The sequence below is a fragment of the Quercus lobata genome, chromosome 10, assembly GCF_001633185.2.
Source record: "Quercus lobata isolate SW786 chromosome 10, ValleyOak3.0 Primary Assembly, whole genome shotgun sequence".
NCBI classification, from domain to species: Eukaryota; Viridiplantae; Streptophyta; class Magnoliopsida; order Fagales; family Fagaceae; genus Quercus; species Quercus lobata.
Genome location: NC_044913.1, coordinates 65,167,066 through 65,193,273, shown reverse-complemented (window position 1 = coordinate 65,193,273; position 26,208 = coordinate 65,167,066). Strand labels below are relative to the sequence as shown.

At 35.4% G+C, this 26,208-nt stretch overlaps 2 protein-coding genes across 6 annotated transcripts; both read right to left on the bottom strand.

Moving 5' to 3' along the window:
• Positions 1-598: 598 nt before the first annotated feature.
• LOC115963866 (histone-lysine N-methyltransferase ASHH3-like) lies at positions 599-11,531 on the bottom strand. 5 transcript variants are annotated; one of them, XR_004085931.1, is made up of 15 exons: positions 11,309-11,530; positions 10,471-10,618; positions 9,646-9,775; positions 9,148-9,259; positions 7,505-7,604; positions 6,973-7,051; positions 6,714-6,885; positions 6,545-6,625; positions 6,264-6,438; positions 5,507-5,534; positions 5,288-5,375; positions 2,338-2,386; positions 2,176-2,259; positions 1,258-1,315; positions 599-1,163 (listed from the first exon to the last, which is right to left on the bottom strand). XR_004085931.1 is itself a non-coding variant. In XM_031083085.1 (14 exons), the coding sequence occupies exons 2-13, from the start codon at positions 10,486-10,488 to the stop codon at positions 2,188-2,190; spliced, it is 1,056 nt and encodes a 351-aa protein (XP_030938945.1). In that variant the 5' UTR covers positions 10,489-10,618; positions 11,309-11,531; the 3' UTR covers positions 599-1,163; positions 2,176-2,187. The 5 variants fall into 5 exon arrangements, 4 of the variants coding, with proteins under 4 accessions (XP_030938945.1, XP_030938944.1, XP_030938947.1 ...); XM_031083085.1 differs by lacking the exon at positions 1,258-1,315 and having other exon boundaries at positions 6,312-6,438; positions 11,309-11,531; XM_031083084.1 differs by lacking the exon at positions 1,258-1,315 and having other exon boundaries at positions 11,309-11,422.
• A 9,724-nt stretch (positions 11,532-21,255) lies between these two features.
• On the bottom strand, positions 21,256-23,374 carry LOC115965728 (F-box/kelch-repeat protein At2g44130). Its single transcript, XM_031085025.1, has one exon. It carries the CDS (start codon positions 22,962-22,964, stop codon positions 21,669-21,671), a length of 1,296 nt encoding a protein of 431 aa, XP_030940885.1. The 5' UTR covers positions 22,965-23,374; the 3' UTR covers positions 21,256-21,668.
• Between the last annotated feature and the right edge of the window lie 2,834 nt (positions 23,375-26,208).

Below are 26,208 nucleotides of genomic sequence, written 5' to 3'. Positions count from 1 at the left end.
TTAGGCTTTAAGGGTTGAATCCTGATTGGTCGAGGGTCACCATCCTTTCCTACTACCGAGCGAGTCTCCACTCTCTCTCTCTCTCTCTCACCAGCACCCCGCATAATTGAAAAATCAGAGAAAGCAGGACATTCAGGATGGTTGGCCTAAAGTATGGTTGGTGGGTGGGACCACCACACCAAGCTCCATTCCTTTCCACCCATCTCCATCTCCATTTCCTCGCCAAATCCTCGTCGCACAATGACAAGTATTTTACACACGCATCAATGACTTTTATCAAATTCACCCATCCATCCCCAATCTCTATACTCATTTGTAAACACAAATAGGTCAGCGACTGCAAGGGAAACAAAAAATATCTACAATCATACCAACCCTATAAATTATAATAATCCAAAGAGATTAGAGAGAGAATACCAATATAAAACATGCAATGAACCAGGCATAATGAGTTACAAACCATCTGTTTATTCAATGCTTTTATTATATATGGAGCAGCCCCGTAAAAATATTGTATTTCATAAATCTTGGATGTCGATGAAACAGGAAAATATGGTTGGTAATTTCAACTACCTGATTGGGCATCAAGCCTCTCAAATTGTTAAAGAACAAGCTCCTTATGCCAAAATTCAAATGAAACATCAAGACATTGGTTGAAAACTAAAAATGGAGACTACTTGTACTCAATCTAATTCTAAGAACATATAATCCAAATGACATTTATCAGACACAGAATACAAACCAAGTCGACTTTGAAATCAAGTGCCCAGCACAAGATCTCATTTTCTTGGATATAACTATGCATTCCCCAAGGCGTGTATGTTCTCCACCTTCATAGGAATTTGTAGTGTCACAAGCATTACACTTAATCCAGAGGGGTGCCTTTACCAGCCAAGTATTCCCCCCTTCACCAAAAAATAAAAGCATCATATATATTCAATGGAATCAGCTTATGAACTCCTTATTAGAAGAATTAAGAACAAATTACATTTGGTACAGCATTCTTGTGAACCCTGTGAAGGGAATGACAAATCCTTATTTATGTGAGAGCACAGCTAGGGTTCCTACATTTGGTATAACATTCTTGTGAGTCAGGTGCAGGACAGAAGGATCTTTGTTTCATGAGAAATGGAGGAGGCAACGGGTCAATGAAGTAGTGATACCTGAAATTCAAACAATAAAAATATCTGAGTTTGACCTAATTATGTATTGATTTCACAGCCATTAACCAAGCCCGAAAAAGGAATATGCACATACAGTGAAACATGTTAGAAATGCTTATTATCATCTGTGGTATCTTTACTTCAACAAAATCCTTCAACCATGAAAAAACAACAAAAAATAACAAGCAAAATCATCAAAAATTGCGCATGCTAAACTAGTAAGACAATGCAGACATTATAAGAGAAAAACATTTATTCTATACAACTAGAAGCATAAAACAATATTTAATTTGCAAGTACAAACATCTAGATTGTGGAGCTCTCTGAATACAGAAGTAACAGAGAGCAAAATTATGTGCTATCAAGAGTGCATAGACCGTCTATTTTCTTTTTCTTATTTTTTTAATAATAAGTATAAACCATCATCATCATTCATACATCTAAGGATAAAAAGACAACGGTGGAAAGAAAAGAAAGAAAAAAAAAAAATTGAAAACAACACACCCCCCCCCCCCTCTCCCTCTCTCCTAAATTCAATGTTAAAACCTCACTATCACCTGAAACGCACTTAATTTTTTATACAATAAATATGCTACCTTTACCAATATGGACAAAGCCTACTTCAGGGCCTTTGACCATCACCCTGCTCAAAATAAAAATGCAGACAACAAGCAAGCTTCCACCATTTCCCCAAATCCCCACTGGAGGTTAACAAGTTACCCTTACCAATTTGGACAAATCCCATTGAGTGCCTTCAAGTAACACCCTTGGTCAAAACTCAAAACACAGACCAGAAACAAGCTTTCACCATTTCTCCAAATCCCCACTAAGAGTGAGCATGTGATCCCCCTTCAAATATTACTTTTTCTTGGAATATCTCAGTTTCCCCCCCTCAGTTTTGCTAATACAAATGCTCAAAGAGTTGGCAAATATAATTCAAAGATACAGATAACATTATATGACAGTCTAGGGATGAAAAACATAAGCCATATTAAGCAAAAGTTGTACTCACCTCATAATTAAATCACAATGTTACAAGTTCCCAATCTTCTTTGGTCATGTCAAGAAATTCAATAGCACCATCTTCAAACATGATCTGCCAAAACATACATCTATTCAGATGGGCTCATCATACTCGTCAAATCAACAGAAACCAACAGAGAAAATCCCTTACTGAGTGTTTTCTGGAAAATTTATCAAAACGTTTAATAATACCAAAGGACCTGCAGCATATAAAGCAAGGAATAATTTTAGCACACTAAGTTATAATATAACATAAAATGTCAGTATGTTAGAACTCAAAAATTGAAGGAAAAAAAATCTAGCAAATGACAATTTTAATAACATAAAAATTAGATAAATTAGTAAACAGGGAAGTAAGAGTATAACAGAGGGATTAATCCATTAAGGTCAACTCAACTATACCAAATATATTAACAGATTGCATCATTGCCAAATTTTAGTAATAATAATAATTTAAAAAAATAAATAAATAACTTCCAACCTAAATTTAACAAAAACAAACCTAAATCAGGAATTGAATAATTCTTCAAAGTCCATTTGCAATCACAGATAACACCTCTGGTATTGCATCTCAACTTTTATCAAATGACCAAGTTCTAACACAAAATTAAAAAAGCATAGAAAGGCAAGCCACTTTAACAAAAACAAACCCTATTAAATACCACTGGCTTTTGCTGAATCACTTAAAAGAAACCATGAACTAATATTTATATGAATCAATTATAAAAGCTAAATGAGTTATCTACATATTATGATTACACTTAAATAGTTGCAGAAAATTCAGACGGAAATTCATCTCACTTCAGATGAAAGAAAGCATCATGCAATCTGCTTGGGATATGATGAGTTCATCTAAGTAGCCTATTTGGCCACAAATGAATCCTTCTATTACAACTAGGTTGGTCCAGTAATGCATTGATAGGCGATAAGCAGCACAAAAGGAGTCACAAGCAATAATTGACCAAATTATTATAAATTTTTGGCGAAAAACACATTTTAGTCCCTACATTTTCAGGCGATTCCTATTTTAGTCCCTAAATTTTATTTTTACCGCTTTTAGTCCCTATCCTGAAAAACAATTCCATTTTAGTCCCTGCCGTTACATCAGAAACGGCTATTGCAGACGTGGCAAACGGCAAAGTTAAATAATAATAAACTAATGTCCACGTGGCCTAAATTAATAATAAAAAATATTTTTTAATGCCACGTCAGCATCTAAATTAAAAAAATTAATTTATTGATTTTAACTAAATAAAAAAAATTAAAAACAGAATTAAAAATTAAAAATCTTATGAATTGAGATCTAAGTGTGTCTTGAACAAGAACACAAACCCAGATCCAAGAACACAAACCCAGAAATTATTAAAAAAAAAAAAAACTAATCAAACCAGAAATTCCGATCTCAAAGCCAACCACAACCACAAAAATAAAACATTAAAACCCACAACAACCCAGGCCAAGAAAATCAACCCACAGCCACAAAAGAAAAACTCAGGCGAGATCGGCAAAAGAAAGAAAAAACTCAAGTGAGATCGGTGAGGAGTGGAGGAAGAAAGAAAAAAATGAAAGGGAGATGAGAGATCGGCGCTGGGCAGGCGAGATCGGTGAGGTATGGGGTCGGAGGCTATGGAGTCGAGTGCCCACCTCGCCGATCTCGCGTGCCCACCTCGCCGATCTCGCCTACCCACCTCGCTGATCTCACCTATGGAGGCTATGGGTTCGTACAGTGCTTCAAGGAGGCATCCAAGTCGAATTCCCGTACCAGCCGTACGGGTCACAGCTCGCGTTCATGGGTCGGGTCATCTCGACTCTAGATCGAGCCCAGAGAGAACCACTATCACGCGCTCCTTGAGTCCCCGACCGGTATCGGAAAATCGCTCTCGCTTCTCTGCTCCACTCTCGCTTGGTAGCAGAGCTGTAAATTGAAGAACCAGTTCACCAATCTCACTCACTCCAAGCCCAATCCCGAGGCTTTCACCGATCCTCTCGCTCACGGTGGTGGATTTGTTCCAGAAGTGGAACCTTCAGGTACAGCAACGATTTTCAAGATTGATTTTGAAAGTTATAGCCTTAATGTGCTAGGGTTTTAAAGAGAGTGAGAATTTAGTTCTTAAATTTGGACCCAACTCAATCTGCAGCAAACAACAAGAATCAAAAGAAAAAGGCAGCACCCACCATATATTATGCATCGTAAGTTTTATTCTATTGGTTCGCAGTTGGAAGCTTCTATTTTTCTATTTGTGTTGTGTTGTGTTGTTTATTTAGATAGTTTGCTTTTGAAAGTAATGAGGATTGTTTTTGAAACTTCACATAAAATCCTAGTAGTGATTTAGTTTACTGATACTGCGGTTTGTGCCACTAGAAGCGTTTCAATTTTCAAATGTTGTACTTTCTGGCTTTGAGATCGGAATTTCTGGGTTTGATTAGTTTTTTTTTTTTTTTTTAATAATTTCTGGGTTTGTGTTCTTGGATCTGGGTTTGTGTTCTTGTTGTTCTTGTTCAAGACACACTTAGATCTCAATTCATAAGATTTTTAATTTTTAATTCTGTTTTTAATTTTTTTTATTTAGTTAAAATCAATAAGTTAATTTTTTTAATTTAGATGCTGACGTGGCATTAAAAATATTTTTTATTATTAATTTAGGCCACGTGGACATTAGTTTATTATTATTTAACTTTGCCGTTTGCCACGTCTGCAATAGCCGTTTCTGATGTAACGGCAGGGACTAAAATGGAATTGTTTTTCAGGATAGGGACTAAAAGCGGTAAAAATAAAATTTAGGGACTAAAATGGGAATCGCCTGAAAATGTAGGGACTAAAATGTGTTTTTCGCCTAAATTTTTCTAGCAAAAGTGTAACCAGCCTATATGACCAAGGCTGAGAGAGAGGTGCCCACAAGTGAATGGGTGGGTAGTAAAAGGCTCCAGTTGGGAAATGGGAAACTGAGAAAAGGCATACCAGGCACACCACTTAAAATAAATAAGTACTAAAAGAATTATGGCTATTGCAGTTTTTCAAATTTAGTTTTCTTTACATTGTAATTAAAACAACACTTGCAAAATGCAGAATACTAGGAAAGGAGCAGACATTCTGCAAATACCTTTTGTTCATGGGGCGAGTTATCATGATAACTTCACCAATACAATTACGGGAGCATGTTCTTTGTTGCTCACTAACATGCGAACTCCCTGAATGAGAAAGTTAAAAAGTATGATAAACAAGTAAGAGCTCTGAATAAAACAATCATAGGAATCATTACAATTTTAAATGCAGTTGATATATTAGAAGACAACTACATATGAAGGAAAAAATTCATTACCTACATGTAAACCTCCATTCTGATAAACCTTTCCAAACAAAAACCCAATAATTAGTCCATGTTTGATAGAAATTCAAATTTAAGCATGTATTACACAGAAAATAACTTAATAAGCCATTGATGCTGCTAGAAACTTATAAAACCAAAATGCATTGTATTCTAATTTCTAACCAAATAAATAAATACAGAGAGAGAGAGAGAGAGAGAGAGAGAGAGAGAGAGCTTTTTAATGGCTAAGTTGTAAAAATGCTGGATTATCAAAACCTAAAACTAAGTACTTGGAATTGTACTTACTGTTTTACTTCTTACTGATCATAACTAAAGTTACTAAACCAAATCCCTGATCCATACACTAAGCCAGATACTCACAAACCTAAATGTCAATTTCATGGAGGAATAAAAAATTTTGGTGTTTCAAATACAACCCTAAGCATTCCCCAAACACCAATTCCATGATTAGTATTTAGGATGTTAAAAATATTTGCATACTCTTTGTAGAGAGATATAGCCACACTCAACAAGCAAGACAATTATTATTATTGTTTTTTTTTGTTTTTTTTTGGCTCATTTACAGCAATGGGGGGAGGGGTGATTTGAACCCTAGACATCCCCCTTGGAAACACGAAGAGGTGCCAGTTGAGCTAAAAGGCTCTAGGAATGATCAAACTAAAAACACGAGATAAAATGGAAAATGAGATTGAAGTTTCTAAGTCATATCTTGACAATATCATATTATCAAACAGCCACCTATACATACATCTTCTCCAGACAGAATTGCTTTCAGTTTAGGAGATGACACAGCCACCTGGTATGCCACTAGCTTTAATGCAGCATCCGAAGACATCTTAGGCTTGGTAGGTCTAACCCCCAGCTTCCGCCTGCAGCCAGCAGCACCACAATGGCAATCTTGATCTGCACCAAATTGAACAAACCTGCTAAATTTGTTAGACTTTAGTACAAGAACACAAAATCACATGAATTTATGGCATATGTATTGAAGTGAAAGGACGCATCTAAGAGTTATGCAAAGGCTCATACTGATAATCATAGGTCAGATGCTCGCCCTTTTTTATGTCACGAGTTGCAAATATGCCAATTCTTGTTTCCCCATCAATTATCCTTGAAAAAAAGGGAACAAAACAATAAATATAAGAACAAATAAAAAACATTACAACTACAAAATTGGCATTAAGGATCAGTGGATAACCATTTCTGCATCTCGGTATTGGGACAACAGCTATGGTTTATATATCTTGACTTGTTTCCCTTGTATGTGGCATCAATTACCATATCTCGATTAATTTCACACAAGTAAAAGTTTGTCTCTCCACGGTGTTTCATATTCCAAAGCCTTTCCTCACATGTCTTGTCATCAATAACTGCATTAAACAGCATCATTTAATCAGCATCCAAAACAATACAAAAAGCCAGATAGAGATGGCATAAATAATGATTGAAGAGGTCACCTTCTCCCACATACTCTATTACAAATTCTCCATGCTTGATATCTTCATCCGCCACAATTCCAGAGCCACATTTTTCAGTCTGCAAGCAAGCAACATCATAAAATAAATTGTTATTTTTATGTGCATGTACATGCTGCAACAAAAAAATTTCAAGTGATCCTATGTACAAGAGATGAGAATGCCAAAACAAAATATAAAATCAATTGAAAGGGGCATGAACTCTCAACGAAATCTGCTAACTGCTGGTTGCTAAACTTTGTTGAAAATTTGTGGTGGTTGGGGTGGGGGGGGACTACATACAGCATAAACTATCACATTAGTATGCCATTTCTAATGCTTGGTTGTTTTTACTCATAGACTGTAGCATTTGTACCTCCTTTTGTCCTTTACAGTATCTCCATTCCCCATCTTTGTAATATTTTTCTTATTTTATTATAAAATCTAACAATAAATAAGGGTAAGAATGAAAAAAAAAAACCTTGCTGCACAGGATGCAAGTCAATTCAAATAAAAACCTCAATGAGAAGTATACCTTCACCAGTTTCATCTTCTTCACAGGTCGGTGCTGAAATGGTTTGTTGAGGCATGAACTCCCACATTTACAGCCAGAAGAACAGCTAGACAGAAGCATCCTATAGGAATAAACTGTCAAATTATGCACGGGAATCCTTTTTGTTAATTGAGAATCTTGTGGTCAGATGTAACAACAGTTGAGGTAAATTTCAAATCACATTTTGCCCATTACAGAAACCACCTCCTTTTGAAACAGGTAATCAAATCCAGATGGTTTAAAAATACTTGTAAGACAAGAGTATAACGAAGATGACAAAGAAAAATATTACTTTCCTATTACATTTTTTTAACAACCCAAGACACCATTGTTTGAGTTAATGAACAAATCATGGATGTGATTTGATTCAAATACGTTGGACAATAGCTTTTTCTGGTATTAGCTTTTGATATGATTAAAAATCTTAATATTCAGTTAAAAAAATTACATTCATATATGCACCAATTTGATCTAATCCTATTGCTTGGCCCAAAATGAATAAAAAAAACGCAACAAATTATGCAGTCATACATGTATTTGTATTACACGTGGAGTCAAGGACATGTATGACTGATAAATATGGGATGCCCTGTGAATGAGTAAAATCCATTAACAATAATTTGCTTATGCATTAATTGGGAACTTGGCAAGGTAGTCAAAGGTGAGAGGCAGCCTTAAGGTGCCAAGGCCTTGTATCGCCCAAGGTGTGAGGCGACAGCAAGGCGCCAGCCTGAGTAAAGCAAGGCGCCAAATTCTAAATATATTTATTACACATATAGAACTTAAATCATATGTACCTAATGTATTGAAATATGATGATGAAGTGTTTCTAAATGTGTTGCATTAAGAAATTAAGTCTATCAAATGATTTCGAAATAGGATTAACATAGTTTAGGCTCTATTAGTTATTCCAACAATAGGCTTTACAACAAGCTTCTACTATAAATTAATTAATCTAACAATAAGTTTTACAGCAAACTCTTGTAAATTAATTTATCTAACAATAGATTTTATAACATGATAATTTAAATTAATAATCTAATACTAGGTTTTACAACAACCTTCTCTATAAATAAATAAAGAGTCATGTTAATGGGTGCCCTTAGGGTAATTGTTAATAAACCAATTTAAGAAATTTTTAACAGAAATATGAAAAGCTGCAAATATATTTTTTTTTTTTCTTTTCCCATAGAAGTTTTCTAAAATTATTTCTTAAACCAATGCCCTTAGGGCATCCATTAACTTTTTCCATAAATAAATTTATTAAAATAAATAAATAAACAAGACTCTCGCCCTTAGCACCTTTTTCATGGCTTAAGGCAGTTGCCTTGCTCGCCTAGGCTCTAAAGGCGCCTTGCCTTAGAGCCTTTAAGTCGCCTCAGAGCATTTAAGGCACCTAAGTGGCGCCTTGCCTCACCTTTGACTACAATGGAACTTGCTTTCTTGGTTGATTCACCATAGCACTGCTAGAGTGATTTGGATTAGTATCAAAGTGTTTCTAACTCAACCAAGGGCAAGTTGCATACTGTGACTTGATAAGGGATAGGCGACCAATTTAAATTGTTAACGGACCTATTTCAAGACATACAAGGTAAAGCAACCATAATTCCAAAGACATTCCTTACCCACAATGGCAATCTCTACCACACACGCCAGAAGATCCAGGTGATGGGCTACAGGAACAGAATATTCCATCGTCCTCAAGGCGTCTTTTAATTCTCTTTGTGAGATATATATCTTAAATTTGTCAATATCAACAAAAGGAAGCTATAGAAAGATTTTGAGAGAGGGAGGGGGAGAGAGAACAAAACACTTCAGAGTATATTAAACTATAAATCAAAAACTGATGTGTCAGCCAATATACCACAGACTCAAATCAGCTAAATCAATGTAAGACAAGTCTAATTAATGGGATATATGAGATAATAAATGAAGGTTTAAAGATATGACAATAAAAATGACTAAAATTGTACCAATGCTAAACTTGCTATAACTCAATCAAGCCTTGATCCCACTAATCAGGGTCAGCAGCAAACCTACTATGAGAAGCTCAAATAAGTTTCACATAATATCTTACAACTATAATATGGTTACATAACTGAAACTGCATTTTAAAAGGATACTTCGCCTTATAAAGGTGTATGGCATTGGCTTCCATTTATTAAACCAATCTGGAAGTTCGAAATCAACAGGATTCCCAATCTGCTTCAGCAAGTTGTTAAAAACATTCCCGACACGATTGTGCTCAGGAGTCTGATTAAATGCAAGACAGCAAGAAGCAAGAGCAGTAATCACAATAATTTGATTAGCATTATACACAATACGGTAGCCTGAAAACAGATTTGACTTAAACCAATAGAACAATCATTTCTTGAAAATATCATAAACAAGAGAGCCAACCAAAAGAATTTAGGCAAACATGTGCGTTTTGCCAGCTTATTTGTTGACATGTGAGAGAAAAAGTAACTTTAGGCAATAAGGTGGCTTAATTCACCTTTAAGTAAATGAGCTAGCCTAACGCACAATCAACCATAATTTTAAAAATAAATAAAAACTCTAGTTATCTGATCTGATAAACACTGTGGCAAAAAAAAACTATAGGCTCCTAAAGTGAACTTCAATTATACATTGTTTGGTGAATCCTATGGTAACAATATTTCAAGAAGGGAACTGAACAATTAAAAAAAAAAAAGCAGTTTCACAGCTTTGGCAATCACATTGTGGTTTTGGAGGAGTGTAGTTGAGTTGAAATAGCAAAGAGAGTCACACACACACTTGTAGTGTATGCAATTCATGAAAATCAAGTTCCTACTTCCTACTGCCAAGCAAGGAAAGAAAATGAAACCGTCTTTATCACATATATACATATATCCAAGATATAATAAAGAATTACAGAGTATACATAAGTTCAATTCCAACAAAGTATGTATAAGAAAAGATTAAACAACCTTCTTTGTAGCAGGCATGGCCTTAACTCAAGTAGAGTCACCGCATAAAATATTGAGAAATAAAGGCCTCCGCACAATTGAGTAGGGAAGTCAATATCTCAAAGCAAAATAAAGCTCTAGCTCGAATCAAACTGAGTGCGACTGTAACCTACGAATCAAGAAAAGTATATAACATTAGAAAATGAAAAATCAATAGCTTACCGTTCAAAAAAAATACAGGCTACAGACTTACAGAGAATTCAGTAAAACATAGGTAAGAAATAATTAAGTTTGTGGTTTGGGTAGGGTACAATAAAGCAAAGTAACAAGTTGAGGTGAATAAGAAGTTGGAAAAAGAACAAAAATTGAAGAAAACTTGTGCATATTAAATTTAGGAGTAGGTGTATTATGAAATTATTCACATTACAATAACATAGTAGTGGCTATAGTATAAAGAAAAATGAATGGAAGATGTCAAGACTCAGAAATGTATAATGAAAAGTTGAAAAGATTTGAATCTCGTAAGGTTTCATAAAAAAAGAAAAGAAAAGAAAAGAAAAACATTTGAAATTTGTGGGATGTTGGAATTTGGTAATAACTGAAAGAAACAAGTTGCATGTATGAAATTTGGGAAATTAAGAAGATAAGAGTAAGAGCAGAGCACGGATAATAATACCTAATTTCAGAGAAGAAATTAAAACGCGAACGAAATGAAGCAATTATTAAAGAAAAAAAGATTCAGTTTGTTTGTGAGAGTGGTGGTTTGGGAAATATGAAACCACAGAAAGTAGGTTTTTAAGCAAGTGAACAAAGAAAGTAGCATAGCATAAGAAGAAGAAGAAGAAGAAGAAATGGTTACCGGGAGGGAAGAATGAATGAAAATGAGATCTGGCAGAGAGTTAGACGCAGTAGAGACAGTGAGCCAGAAAAACGAAAGGTTTAACTAAAACTAGAACTAAAACTAAAACCAAAACCACGACAAGACAACAGAACGTGACTTTGCAACTGGACCAACCCAATCCATCGATACATAACCTAAGGCTAAGGCTAAGGCTAAGGTTAGGCGCGGCCGCTTCTTTTTCGCCCATTTTCCCATCTCCTTTTGCGACTAACCCACCCGACCCGTCTTCTTTCAGTTTACGCTCCATAACATTAATAAATAAAAAGTTTTTTTTTTTATAATAAATAATAATAAATATGTAGCAACATATTTTATAATAAAAAGTTACATTGATTTAAGACTTTTGAGAAAATATTTTAACAAATATTATATTCATATTTCACAACACTTAATTTTCCCATTCTCTCTTATAACATCAGTTGTAAAGAACATTACAGCTCTCTATTAATATTAGTTGCCAAAAGTTTTATAACACAATAAATATTTTCTCGTATTTTTTAGCAAAGTTCAATTATCAAATCTATATATTTATATAAAACCGAAACCTTTGAAATTCTCATAATTTTCCACATCATCATTTTAATTTAAAAAAAATTTAATTTTTAAAACTAAATAGTGAGAGAGTCTTAACAGGAGTCTCTTTTATATATATATATATATATATATATATATATATATATATAAGAGACAAAATCTTTGAAAACCCTAAAACAATCTCCTCTGTCCGTCTCCATTAAGAGAGAAAACTCTAAGCTTCAATTTCTTTGGTACGCTTACTATTGCTTTTTCTATTTTTTGTGAATTAGTTTTTTTTTTGCTTTTGTTTTGTATGGAGTAGTACTTAACAATATATAGTATAATTACAAGTATTGTAGTAAATTTGCTAACTTTTTGTGTGGTTCAAAGATGCTATATTCTATACTATTTTAGATTATATAATCTTAAGCTTTACCTTATGAAGGCGTATGTACAAGTTTTTAATTCCTTTTGTGTGGATATTTTCTCATAGTTGTGGAGTAAGGTATATGCACTATATGTTATCTTATATTTTCTCTTATGGTGTCATGCTTCTTTGTTTATTAATTAAAGATTATGTTGGAAGCCTATATTATTTGCACCTTCAAAGTGTTCGACAATGTTTGAACCAAATTTTTCATCAATTAGGAAGAATTGGAAAAAAAAAAAACTTAGAAAAGCTTTCCATCCTTACTGAAATTGTCTCGCAATAATGATTTTTTTTTTTTTTTTTTTATATAATTTGTAGGTTCTGAATGTTTTGATTTTTAATTTTATTGTCTTTTAAAAGTTTGACCATCTAAATTTTTGGGTTCAATATTTGCAATTTTTTTTTTCCCCTTTTGAACGTTTTAACTTCAGAACTTTTTAGTTATTTTTTTTTCAATATCTAAATTTGGCTTATTCATCAAATTGTAACTCAAAAAGATAGGAGCAATTCACGCAATAGTATAGTTTCATAATCAATTTAAAATTTTATAAAATTATTTTAGTCTATTATAAATAGGTAAGTTCCCGTGCGTTGCACGAGTTTCCGACTAGTTATATTAAAAAATAAAACAAAGCATTAGTAGGGGGAAAAAATTTAGAAATCCTAGACTCAAGACTCTTTTAGACAAATGATTCCATCAATTGGACTAGCAACAAAGTAGATAAGTTAAAAGGATAAGTTTTAGGATAAATTACCTTTATATTTAGCCAACCCCTGAGTTGAAACAGCTAAGAATATCTGTAAAATTTATATATAGCAGCTATTCATTATGCTTTAAAATAGATATAGTAACATGATTAAATCCCTTCCTCTCTCTCACGGTTAGGAACATCAAAGGGTTAAATCCCTTCAATCCATCTCATCAATTCCTTCAAATCTTCAAGCTAGGTTGATTTCTAGCTCAGTTATTCAAGAACCCGAAGCTAGGTAAGGGAGAGTTAGTGCTAATTCTTTTAAATTATGTAATTTCCTCTAGTGGCTTTGATTGTTGGTAAAATGGGTTTCAAAAACTAAAATTTGTTAGGAAGTTTGTGAAAATTTGAACATGCACTAGTTTGGAGAATTGAAAATGTGATATAATAGTGAGTTTATATTTATATTCTTTATATTTTATCTCCCAACGAACAATTTATTGGTTATCCTGGTGTTAATATGAATTAGATTAGGACTTAAGGGTCAAAAGGTTATTTCTTGTATTTCTTGCACACAGATCAGACTTCAGAGCATTCTATTGAAAGCTCATGCAAAATAAAGTTTAACTATTGACAGGCATACTTTACTAGGTCTGTCTACAGGTCGGGTCGGGTTTGAGCTCGACCCGACTGGGTCGAGTTATCAAAAATGTGACCCGTACTCAACCGAATATACAAGTCAAACCGGCGGTTGGAGTCATCGGTTGAATGGATTGGGTTCATCAGTTAGGCGGGTTTAGGCTTTGAATTGGGCCAATTTTGTGAATTTGCATGAATTTTTTTAAAACCTATTTTTGACAGGCCTTTTGGGCTCAAATTAATGGGCTTACTTGTAACAAAGATTTATATATTTTTAAACAATGTATATATATCATATGGGCCTCTTTTTACATCATTTATTTCAAACTAGCCTTCAAGCTCAGCTTGTATGCCACTACACAACTTTGAATCTTTTGGGCCTCCAAGCCTTATCAGTCCAAATTTAATGTTTCTAGCTCACATATAATGACAACAAATACAGTAAATAACACGTAAAAACTTGGGCTAAATTAGCAAGCACATAAGACACACATAATATCACTTTTTAACCACTTGTTAAAACCACACAATACAACACAAGAAAGAAATATTTTCCAAAATGTCTTAGGCTTAAGACTTGGGCAGTACCTTAAAAATCCAAAAACAAATCAAGAAAGTCTAATAGGCATAAAAGCCCATCTCAACCTATTAAACTTGCCAAGTTGTGCCAACCATTCCATACATGTAACACAAGCTAGCAAACAAATTCCAATATATAAATCAATCACAACCACACCACAAGTATGGCAACAATAGATAATAAGAGCATCTTGCAATATTTTCATAGAGTTAGAGAAGGCAGAAAGACAGTTAATGCAAGTGAGTAAGGCAGTAAACTACCAAGGCAGTAGCTAATTATAATTAGTTACAATTATGAAATACCTAAGTATTTCCAAAAAATAGTTTATCTAAAGCATTAAAGAGCAACTACTCTATTCTCTATAGTTAAGTCTATGACTTATAAAAAAGAAAACCTATAAACTATTAAGTTTTCTTTCTTAATAAGCAAGAGTTGATTTATAAATTATAAGTCAGAAAAGCAATATGTCCAAAAGAGCTTCTAAAATGTATCCAAAAATCTGCCTCCTATACAAAATGTGTCCTTCCTCCTACAAGAAAATAGGCAAAAAGATATTTAACAACAGAAATATAAGGACAAGACCAAAAAATACATAATAGTAATAACCAAAAACAATAGATAGGGCAGAACCAAACTCAATAGAAATAACAGTAAGGGTAGAAACTTACCCGGCTAGTGATTAGTCATCAACACTAATTGAGATACCTTTGCTTGAGCTTGAACTTCCACCACCTATTGCTACTTGACTTATAACTAGAAAAGAGAAATAAATGAAGGCTATTATATTAAATTTCATAGTAACTTTCCATAGTCAAATAAGCCTAACATGACCAATGTGATCCTCCTCCATTTAGTAACTACTGCTATTGAATATAGACCACACATTGGGACCACCATTTAGTTGAGTTTACATCACAAACATTGTTGAAAGGGATCATACTCAATGTTGATGAGATTCTTAGGTTTTTTCGGGCACTACTGCTATAAAGCCTAAACTCAGTTTCTATTTTATCTTTTGTTATTCAGTTTTTGGCTTTCAATTTATCACTGATCATTCACGTTATCATGGGAGGTTCCATTTTCTTTTTCATTGAGTCCAAAACCTTTGAATTTTCGATTGAGGAGGGTGGTACTTATTATATGCTACGTATATATGAAAGATTCAAGGATTCTCTCCAATCAGTTTTCATGGGTAAAGAAAGTGCTAAAAGTTTGCTAACTTATGTGGAGGATCTCATGTCTAATATACCTCCTGGAAACTTTGCACGAACCTTTAGGGATGGTAGTAAGGTTTTTATTTTGCAATTGGGTTCCAATGCGCACGGAAGCTTTCTTATGATCTCTAAACTTCTTCATGGGCGTTGGAAGGGTTCCATCATTGTGCTGGAAGGGAAGCTGGGTAATGGATGGAGAGGATTTGGATTTCATCTATGCAAGGCTATTGCTCCAGACTCACTTACCGTCAAACCACCATCTCAATCTGTTTTGAACTTGACAGGGCAACAGTTTAAGCAACAAAAATCCTTTTTGTTGACAACAGTGGATGGTGATTGAAAAGACAATGGTGGAAGCAAAAAAAGGAAAGCATTTAATGCCCAGTATTCAAAATTCAAACTTACCTTGCCTGAGCAATCAGTACCAGGATTGCCTGAGCAGTCAGTACCAGGATTCATGGGATAGGGTGTTGGGAAGGAAAGTATGGTACCTGGTGTTGACATCATACTTGAGATTAACACCAATGCTTGTAACGGCACTAATACTCCTTTATCGCTAGAATTTTCTTTGTGTTTGGAGTGTGGGCTGAATGGTAAGTGGGTAGTTAAGCACTCAAACATACGGGAAGTGGGCCGGGGAAGTGTTGAGCCCACACAAATCTTTAGGCCCTTTGTTCTTTCAAAAGCTAAACAATTCGCAAATGGGTAGTTACATGCTTAGATGAACATTTCTCGGTAATACACAATTTTCTCTTGAATGCTTAGATGAACATTTCTAGGCTAATACACAATTTTCTTTTGAATGCTTAGATGAACACTTCTAGGTTAAAGCACAAATTTCTCTTGAATACTTAGATGAACATGTCTAGGTAATTATTTTACTTTTTAAAAATGCTTGAACAAACATGTCAAAGTATGTTGATTTTGTCTAGATAAACATGTCTAGGGTTTTTCCTTTACTTCTCTTCATAATTGCTTGGATGATCAAATATGCTTAAAGGTGCAAATCACATGTTTATATGACATATTCTTTGTATTTGTTTGACATGACATGACATTGGCCACCTTAACCTAGGAGATCGGTTTTACTGAGCGAGATGGGTGCTTAATCCCTTCCTATCTCGTAAATTAGCCTCCGAACCAAGATCAAGAGTTCTAGACTATACTCTTGTCTATACAATTTTACATTTTTTTTAGAATGTAACTAGGAAATTAAGCAATGTAATTTACTTTTCTTAGATTATATCTAGGACAAAAAAGCATTGTAAATTTTTGTTACAAAATTTGATGTAAATTGTCATACACATTAATACAACAGAAGCATTTTTCATCAAAGGTTTTCTTGTTTTTCCTTTTAAATTAAATAAGTGGCGAGTCCGTGTAAAACCCTCGATCTAGGGGGGAGCACATTTTACAGTCAATGGCTTTTATCGTAGAGGAAGAAGTGCTGGTGGAGGACTGGATTTCAGATTCCTATTTGGAGGATGCTTATCAGCCTCTAGTTGTTGAACCACTTGCTTCTTCTCTCCCTTCGGCTTTGGCAAATCTGTCTATTATGGATGAGGAGAGGTTTATGGGTGTGGATAATTCAGAGAGGCAATTACCTTACTCAGAGTGGTTTCAAAGGAGATTCAATAATTTCGATAGTTTCCTTGGCATGTCCCTAAAGGGTTTGGAAAATCAAGCAACAAAATTTTTATTGGCTGTTGAAGTTGAATTAAAGTGGAGGGCTGAGGTGAACAAGATAACACGTAGCTTTAAAATCCCAGGGGTGAAAGGTTTAAGAGAGCTGAAGGGGTTGTTCAGTTCTATTAATTATGGCTCTACCTTTGCTAGGCGTAGTGGTTCTAATAGGGTTTGGGTTCTCTCTGTGGCTCAATAAATTTGAAGTTACTTTCTTGGAAGAGGGTTGAATGAAGTAGATAAGAGGCTTCAGGTTCGTAATTTGTTGTGTTCTTGGAAGGCTGATATTGTGTGTTTGCAGGAGACCAAACTAGAATGGATTACTAGAGGTATTGTGCGGAGCATATGGAGTTGTCCATACGTAGATTGGCTATACCTGGGTTCTGATGGTGCTTTTGGAGGTATTTTATTGATGTGGGACAACTAGGTTGATGGATATTCCCATGGCAGGGGGCCTTTACACCTGGTCCAACTCTTCTTCAGCTTCTCGTTTAGATCGATTTCTTTTCTCCTCGTTTTTGGCAGACCACTTCACTCAGTTTACACAAAAAAGGATGTCTAGAGTACTTTTTGACCATTTTCCTATTTTGTTGGAGGGTGGGAGTCAACGTAGAGGCAGAATTTCTTTTCGTTTTGAAAATATGTGGTTGAGGGTAGATAATTTTGTAGATAAAGTGAAGACGTGGTGGGCTTCCTATTTGTTCCAAGGAACCCCTAGTTTTATTCTAGCTAAGAAGTTGGCTGCCTTGAAGTTGGATTTAAAAAAGTGGAATAAGACAGAGTTTGGCAATGTAACGTTTAAGAAGTAGGACCTTTGGAGCAAGTTGAATGTTTTAGATGCTAAAGAGGAGACCCATAAATTAACAGCTGAGGAGAAGTTAGTTGGAGACAAAAGTCTAGAGTGTTGCATTTGAAGGAAGGGGAAGCCAATACCAAATTCTTTCATAGAATGGCTAATTCTAACATAAAAAATAATGTTATTGAAAGCCTAATGGTTAATGGTACCTTTTCTTCTAACCAGATTTTGATTGCAGACTACATTACCCATTTCTTCATGAATTTGTATTTTGAGCACCAAGTTGTTCGGCCTTTTCCAGATGTGTTAGTTTTTCTAATGATATTCGGTGTTAATGCAGACTAGTTAGAGAGACCTTTTGAAGAGGTAGAAATCTTTGATATTTTTCAGAGTTTTCATGGTGATAAATCTCCTAGTCTAGATGGCTTCCCTATGGCTTTTTTCCAAACTTGCTGGGGGATTGTCAAGCCTGATCTTACGGCTGTATTTCACCACTTTTTTGGTAAAGGTCAATTTGAGAAAATCTTAAATGCTACTTTTATTACTCTCATCCCTAAAAAACATGCAGCAAGTGAGATTAGGGATTTCTGGCCCATTAGTCTTGTTAGGGGGGTTTATAAAATTATTGCTAAAGTCTTGGCTAACTGTCTTCGCATGGTTATGGGAGTTATAATCTCAGCATCTCAAAATGCTTTTGTGAGGGATAGACAGATCCTTGACCCTGTTCTTATCGCTAATGAATGTCTTGATAATAGATTGAAGTCTGGGGTGTCGGGGTTGATTTGTAAACTGGATGTTGAGAAAGCTTTTGACCATGTAAATTGGAGTTTTCTTTTGCATATGTTAGAAAGAAGTGGGTTCTCAGCCAAGTGGAGACAATGGATTTTCTTTTGCCTATCTACTGTCCGCTTCTCTATCTTGATTAATGGCTCTCCTTGTGGGTTTTTTGGTATCTCCAGAGGTTTGAGACAAGGTGACCTGTTGTCGCCTTTGTTGTTTGTGTTGGTGATGGAAGCTTTGGGAAGAATGTTGGATAAAGCAGTTCTTGAAGGCCGCTTGTCAGGATTTAGTGTGGGTAACTCGGAGGGTAGATCCTTGGCAGTGTCTCATCTCCTTTTTGCAGATGACACTCTTATTTTTTGTGATGCTGATCTAGACCAGATTTTGATTCTCCGTATGATTCTTATTTGGTTTGAGGCGGTGTTGGGGCTTAAGATTAATCTAGGCAAGTCTTAATTGGTTCCGGTTAGAGTAGTGCTTAATATTGATTTATTGCTAAATGTCCTTGGTTGCAAGCTGGGCTCTCTGCCAATGAAATATCTGGGTCTTCCTTTAGGTGCTAATTTCAAGGATAAGTCTATATGGAATCCGATTCTGGAGAAAATGGAAAGGAAATTGGCGGGTTGGAAACGCTTGTATCTATCAAAGGGAGGTAGAGTCACTCTAATCAAAAGCACCCTTTCTAATTTACCCACTTACTTCCTTTCTCTATTTCCTATACTTGCCAGTGTGGCTAACCGTATTAAGAAGCTTCAACTGAATTTCTTATGGGGTGGTTTTGGTGATGAACCTAAAATGCATTTGGTTAAATGGGCTACTGTATGCGCTTCTATTTCTTCGAGTGGATTAGGGATAAGGAAGATAAGTCTTTTCAATATAGCTCTTCTTGGGAAGTGGTTATGGAGGTTTGGAATTGAGAAGGATGCCCTTTGGAGACAAGTAATAGAGTTGAAATATGGTTGTCTGTGGGGGGATGGTGTACCAGATCTGTTAAGGGTCCTTACGGTGTTGGTTTATGGAAGAGTATCAGTTAGAGTTGGCCTTCTTTCTCTCGCCATATTTTGTATGATATTGGTGATGGGTCTAGGGTGAAGTTTTGGCAAGACTGTTGGTGTGGAGAGACATCTCTTGCAGTTAGCTACCTTGAGCTGTTCAGATTTTACAGGAATAAGGAGGCTAGAGTGGCTGAGCTTATGAAATCCCCCAATGGTGTCCTTTTTTGGAATGTGAGTTTCTTTAGAGGTGTGCATGTTCGGGAATTAGTGCTTTGTCAAGTTTCATGGAAACCATATATGGTTCTTCTATAAGGGGGTTTGGTGAGAATAAGATGTGTTGGATTCTTAGCAAAGCTAAGGGGTTCTTGGTGAAAGATTAGTATAGAATTTCAGCTGGTCCTACTATCTTCAATTTTCCTTAGAGAAGTATTTGGAAGCAGAAGATTCCATCTAGAGTAGCTTTCTTTGTATGGTTTGCTGCCTTAAGGAAATGCTTGACAATTGATAATTTGCGAAAAAGGAAGGTATGGATTTTGGATTGGTGCTACATGTGCAAGAGTAATGGTGAATCGGTTGACCGTCTCTTTCTCCATTGTCCCGTTGCTATGGATCTATGGTCTATGGTTTTGGGTTTATTTGGAGTATCTTGGGTTATGCCACATACTGTTTTGGGGCTGTTAGGCTGTTGGCAAGGCAGCTTTGGTCGTCATTGAAATAATTATATATGGTCCATCATTCCTCATGGCTTAATATGGTGTCTTTGGAGGGAGAGAAATAGTCTTTGTTTTGAAGATATTGAGAGATTTATTCCGGATATGCCTAACACAGCCAATGTGATTCCCATCATTTAAATACTACAACTATTCAACATAGATCACACAATTTAGAGTTAAAACAACCCCCATCATGTCCAAAACCAATTCCAAAGTCTCCTACCAACTGTCACAAAGTCCTACATTGATCAAAAGTTCAAAACCCCAAACTGGATAACGTTTCATAGTTAAATAATCCTAACACAGCCAATCTGAGCCCCACCATGTAATTACTACCACTAATCACACAGATCACAGATTTTAGAGCTCAACCAACCACCCAGCATTTCCAAAACCAATCCAAAACTCTCCTAATAGCTGCCACGACATCCTACATTGAGCAAAACCCCAAAACTGGCTAAAATTTCATAGTCAAATAAGCATAACACAGCCAATCTGATCCCCCACCCCCCACCATCACCACGTAATTACAACAACTAAGCCACACAGATCACACCCTTTTGCATCCAAATAAAGCACCCATCAAACCCAAAACCAATCCCAAGCTCTCCAGACCACCACCACTAGATCCTACACTAACATTACATTGAGCTCCAAAGTGAAGTCTTGGTTCAGTATTAACAACAAACACCTTATAAACATTCAACAGCAACAACATCAAATACACACTCTTTTTCCATTATGATCACTAAAATGTAAATAAATTCATACATTGCACAGATCTGAACCAAAAATATGAAATTGTTAGGCCGATTATAATGAAAAAGTGATCAATGTCCAATGCGTTCTTTGGTGCACATTCCAGTGTGAGTCGATAAATTGAAATTTCACGTTCGATAAACGAATCCTTTCCAGCAATTCTTGATTCATACTACTACTATTTGCCTTTTGAACTATATAAAGTACAAAACACACAAATAAGACGAGACAGTACTGCTACTATTGAAAATGCAGCTAATACTACAATTACTTCACTACAGGCACTAGAAACTCAAGCTAGAGCATTTTAGACTGAATTTTAAAAGCACTCTTAGATCAACTTTTAATCTCTATGACTAATTCTCTTCTCATAAATTCCGGAAGTTATGATCGAATTGATAAACTAAAACTAAACCAAGTCCACATAACTACAAGAAGCAAGTACCAAAAGAAGCCCAAAGAACAAGAACTGAAAAGTTCACGAGTTAAAAGACTGATGGCAGTTGTAAATCTATTAGTTTTCAGATAAAAATGTATGAAGCCGAATATGGGAAGCTAGCAAATGCAACAGGAGTGTGGACATGATTCCATTTGTAGATGCTACCACCTTTACTTTTGATCTCCCTCTCTAACATATATGCCCCCTTCCCTTCACATTCACATTCTCCGCAATTTGATGATGACAATACTCCTCTGCCACCACTACTACTCATTACGAAAATCCGCTGCTGCTGCTGAGGATGATTATTGATACAACATTGATTTTGACCCTGTCCAATAGCTGTGACACATAGTGATGTTACATTTATGTCATCAGGAAGCTGAACGGACTTGAGCACATTCCACAGGATCTCATTGTTGTCCCTAGATTGCTTAAATTGCTGTCCTCCCAAGAAGCACCACAGTTGGTTTTGGTTGCTGATGGTGATTGTGGTGGTGAGGCCTCTAGCACTAACATTTGGAAAGGGCCAAACCCCTTCAATTATGGACCAAGATCCTGTCTTGGGATCATAACATTCGGCATCAGATCTAAATAGTCCTTGGGCTTCAGTGCTGTACCCACTGAGCACCCAGAACCTGGAATCACCTTCCCAGGTGAGCCCTTGACACTCGTCCCTCTCCTCTGCCATAGGTGGCAACACCCTCCACTCATCTGCGTTTACATCATACACTTCTGCTGATTGCAGCGCATTCTTCTGATTGTCATGTCCCCCTGCCACATAAACCATTGAATCTCCTACGACTCCACATGCGAAGAAAGAGCGCGCCGCTGACATGGACGCTGCACGTTTCCACTTGAAACCACCAATGAAGTCCAGGACATACACATCAGTCACTGGTTCCAAGCTCTTGGGGTCCCAACCACCTAAGAGCATGAGCTTCCCAAATGCTGGAAGTGGCACACACTGACAGAACATGGGGATATGTCCGGTGTTTGCATTGGGTCCCATTATCCGATGCCAAGTCTGGTGTGAGGCGTTGTAGATGCTCAAGCCATATTGAGGTGGACTTGGGGTCTTCTTGGATGATTCTGTCTCATTTTGTGGTGGTGATGGAATTGGAATTGGAAGAGGTTGAATAAGGCACACCATTTGCTCTGCTGTGCCAGATCTGCGTCTTTCTTTGTAGAAGGAAGGATGCGTGATTAAGGTTCTCCAACTCCTGCACACTAATTTCATGTTGGAATGAAATTGGTGGGGCACTCTCACTAAACAATCCATGGCTATCTCATCAGGCAGACCTGGAATCAACTGCTTTTGCTGATGCTGCTGTTGTTGTTTGTCATAATCCTCGGTACTACTCTCTGCTTGTCCCATTATCTTTTCTTTTTCACACCCTATAATAAGTCTCTCCCTAGGCTGAATAAAACTCAAGCAAACTTGCTTTGAATGAGTGAGTTGAAACCGAAGGTGGAAAGGTGGAGGATTTCTGGTTACTTTCGGTGAGACTGAAGGATGAATGATGTTTGTGTGTGTAGAAGGAAAGGGAAGATGTACTTGTAGGTTTAAAGAAAGTGTGAGACAAGAAATCAACGAACAGGACCTTTAGTTTGGGCTAGGATAGGACCAGTATTGGGATATATATAATGACTAGAATAGGCACTCCCTCATGGGTATGTGTGTGAGATAAGATGACACAGAGAGCGTCATTAGATTATTAGTATATAGTTAAATTGTTGCATTCCTCTAAGTACCTTTCAATTAAGTTCCATTGTCTGCAAAATTTCTTGTCTTCTAATATATAAAGAGGGGGAGACCAGAGAGGAATCTTAGCATCAAAGAAATACACTCATATAGTATGGGCTTGTCTTTTGACTATGAAGAACACACACTTTGCCGGTGATAAAAAATAGAGATACTTTAAATAAAGTTTTTTTTTAGAAAAAAAATACTAATTATGGCATTTGATCAATCAGCCTATCAATGTTCTTGCCTGTTTATTACTAAACCCTTCTCAGTTTCAATACGATCATTATGTTATGCTTTTCCTTTTGGCTGGAACATTAAGTTATGCAATTAGCACTTTTATTTATTTATTTTGTTGAGGGAAAGCACCTTAATATGTTAGTCATGAATCATGATTCCTTTACTTTATGTATGAGTCTTAGTATGCAGTTATGTACATCATAAAATAGAGATAATTTAATTTTTGTTCTCATTTGAAGCTCATATGTAAAGGTGTAATTAATCTAACTCTATGATACAATGTCCAAAACGAAAAGAAAAAAAAAAAAAAATCAGTCAGACCTTCTGTTTTTGTCTTTTGGTGGATTCTTATTGAGTTATACCATATTGTTCTTAACCTATGACATCATACAAGTTATATGAAGATTTTTTATTTTTAATATTTGGAAAATTTTAAAAATAAAGTTTTTAAGATTATTGTTCACTTTATTCTTATGGATTCTAGATTTTTAATCCTGTGGATTCAAGGTGATATTAGGTTCATGAATCAAAGCTGCCTCACTCTGCACTCTGCAGTAGTAGGAGTCAGCTCATCCCCTAACTAGAACTTTTTTCAATAATAAAAGAAGGAAAGAAGACAAACAAAGTGTTATCATGTCAAGTGAAACATCTCTCTCATGATCCAACAGCATGTATCATATTGTATGCAAAAGAGAAAAATAAAGAAAGACAGATTTATTAGAAAACACGGAAAGAGAAAAGACAAGAATTGCACATGGGCAAACTTTGTAAGCAAATAAAGCTGTGTCCACCTTATATTATTTTAAGTGGCTATATATAAAAGTGATGCCCACATGCAAAACCAAACTAACAGAAATCCATCAAATCTTCTAGAAGACAATGGCCAAAATAGCGGTGATAAATAAAAAGGAAAATTAAAAATTAAAAAAAAAAAAAAAAAATCTTCTAGAAGGCACAGTGTCAGTGTGAATATGGTTCTTTTCCTCTCCCAGGATAAGGATAACCATGGGCCATGGGGAAGATTATTTCATCCTCAACCATTTGCTGAAAAATGAAAGTTGTAGATATGTACAAATGCAACGTATCATTGATAATGATGGCATGTGGTTTTGATAACAATTGTCTTTGTACGAATTTTACATGAGGGACGGTTCATACAACGCAACAAAAAAAATAAAAATTACTATTTGTAAAGTTGGCACCTAACATTCTTATTTATTTCTATCTTTCATGAACTCTATTATCCATGAAATAAAGATTTGTTTTTTCCTTAAGCTTGGAGAGATATATTATTTCTTTACTTTGAAAGACCCACTATTTGGAAATAGGGAAGAAGACTTCTTGTTGCATTTGTTGGTTAAAAAAAAAAAATTACATTTATGTATAGAAAAAATGGAAAGCAAGAAGGTAGGCTAGAAAGAATCACATTATACATATATAGGTGTTTAGACAATGTTTTGAAACCTGGACAGAACCATGTGGCCTAACTAGGTTAATTAGGAACCGACTTTTGGGTCTTTTTTGGGTCACAGGATTTGGCAACCATTGCGCCACAAGTTTTGTGTTGATCAAATCTGAATATTTATTATATATAAATACAATTTATTAATTGGATTTATTAACAAAGTAATTGACACATCATGGTTCAACCTTAAAAACTTTGAACCTTTGTCTAGGTAACATGAAAGATAGTAATAGAATAAAATAAAGACATTAGGTGTCTCGACATTTTACAAATAGTAAATTTTATTTTGGAGAAATTACACTTTACTATCTTTAACTATATATACCTCATATTACATTTGCACCCTAAACTTTTCAAATGCAGATTTTGCATTCTAAACTATGACCATCCTGACATTAAGTTTGAAGTTAACTTGAATGAAAATTAAAAATTTAGGATGCAAAGTTTAATCAGGAGTGCAGTTTAAGGTAGTAAAATATAATTCATTTTTTGTTTTTAAAGGGCTGAGAAGATGGACAATTTGGTATTTTCACGTGGTGTCATATTTTTCTATTCAAGTTAACAACAAACTTAATGTCGGGATGCAAAGTGTAACAAGGATCATAATTTAGGGTACATAATGTGCATTTGAAAAGTTTGGGGTGTAGAGTATAATCAAGGGGTATATTTTAGGGTGTTAATGTGTAATTTTTCATTTTATTTAATTTAATTTTTTGTTATGTTGCACGAGTTGTTGGCATGCGAAACAACTAGATTTTTTCTTAACCCATTTGATTTGAGAAATTAAAGACTTCAGGTGATAGATTCAAAAGTTCTTTAAATGGAAGTAATAGGGTGGATTAATAATAATAAGTGAGAGAGGTTTGTGTAGTATACGCAACCATTTCATAGGATAGGATGGGAAACATGATGAGAGTTGCGGACATAGATCATGTGCAAGACTTCTAGAAGCATAGAAATTAGAGAGTAGTGAAGAGGATAAAAAGTGCTGGAAAAAAAAAAGGTGGAACCGTGGAAGTACATGGCAGGATTACCAAGAAATTAAGGAGTCCACTCTGAGATAGTGACAGTGACAATGACAGAACTAAAGTTAGGTGTCGACACCCCACCTTTGTAACTTTGCCAAAGTAGTAGCAGTAGTAGTAAGGGAATGAATAAAGAAAAAAGAAA

Bases quoted from the DNA above. Each gene is read 5' to 3' on its own strand.
- LOC115965728 (XM_031085025.1), bottom strand. From the start codon at position 22,964: ATGGGACAAGCAGAGAGTAGTACCGAGGATTATGACAAACAACAACAG.
- LOC115963866 (XM_031083084.1), bottom strand. The intron at 6,886-6,972 runs GTGACCTCTTCA...TGTTTAATGCAG, and splicing joins AATAGAGTATGTGGGAGAAG to TTATTGATGACAAGACATGT. The intron at 6,626-6,713 runs GTTATCCACTGA...CTTTTTTTCAAG, and splicing joins AATACCGAGATGCAGAAATG to GATAATTGATGGGGAAACAA.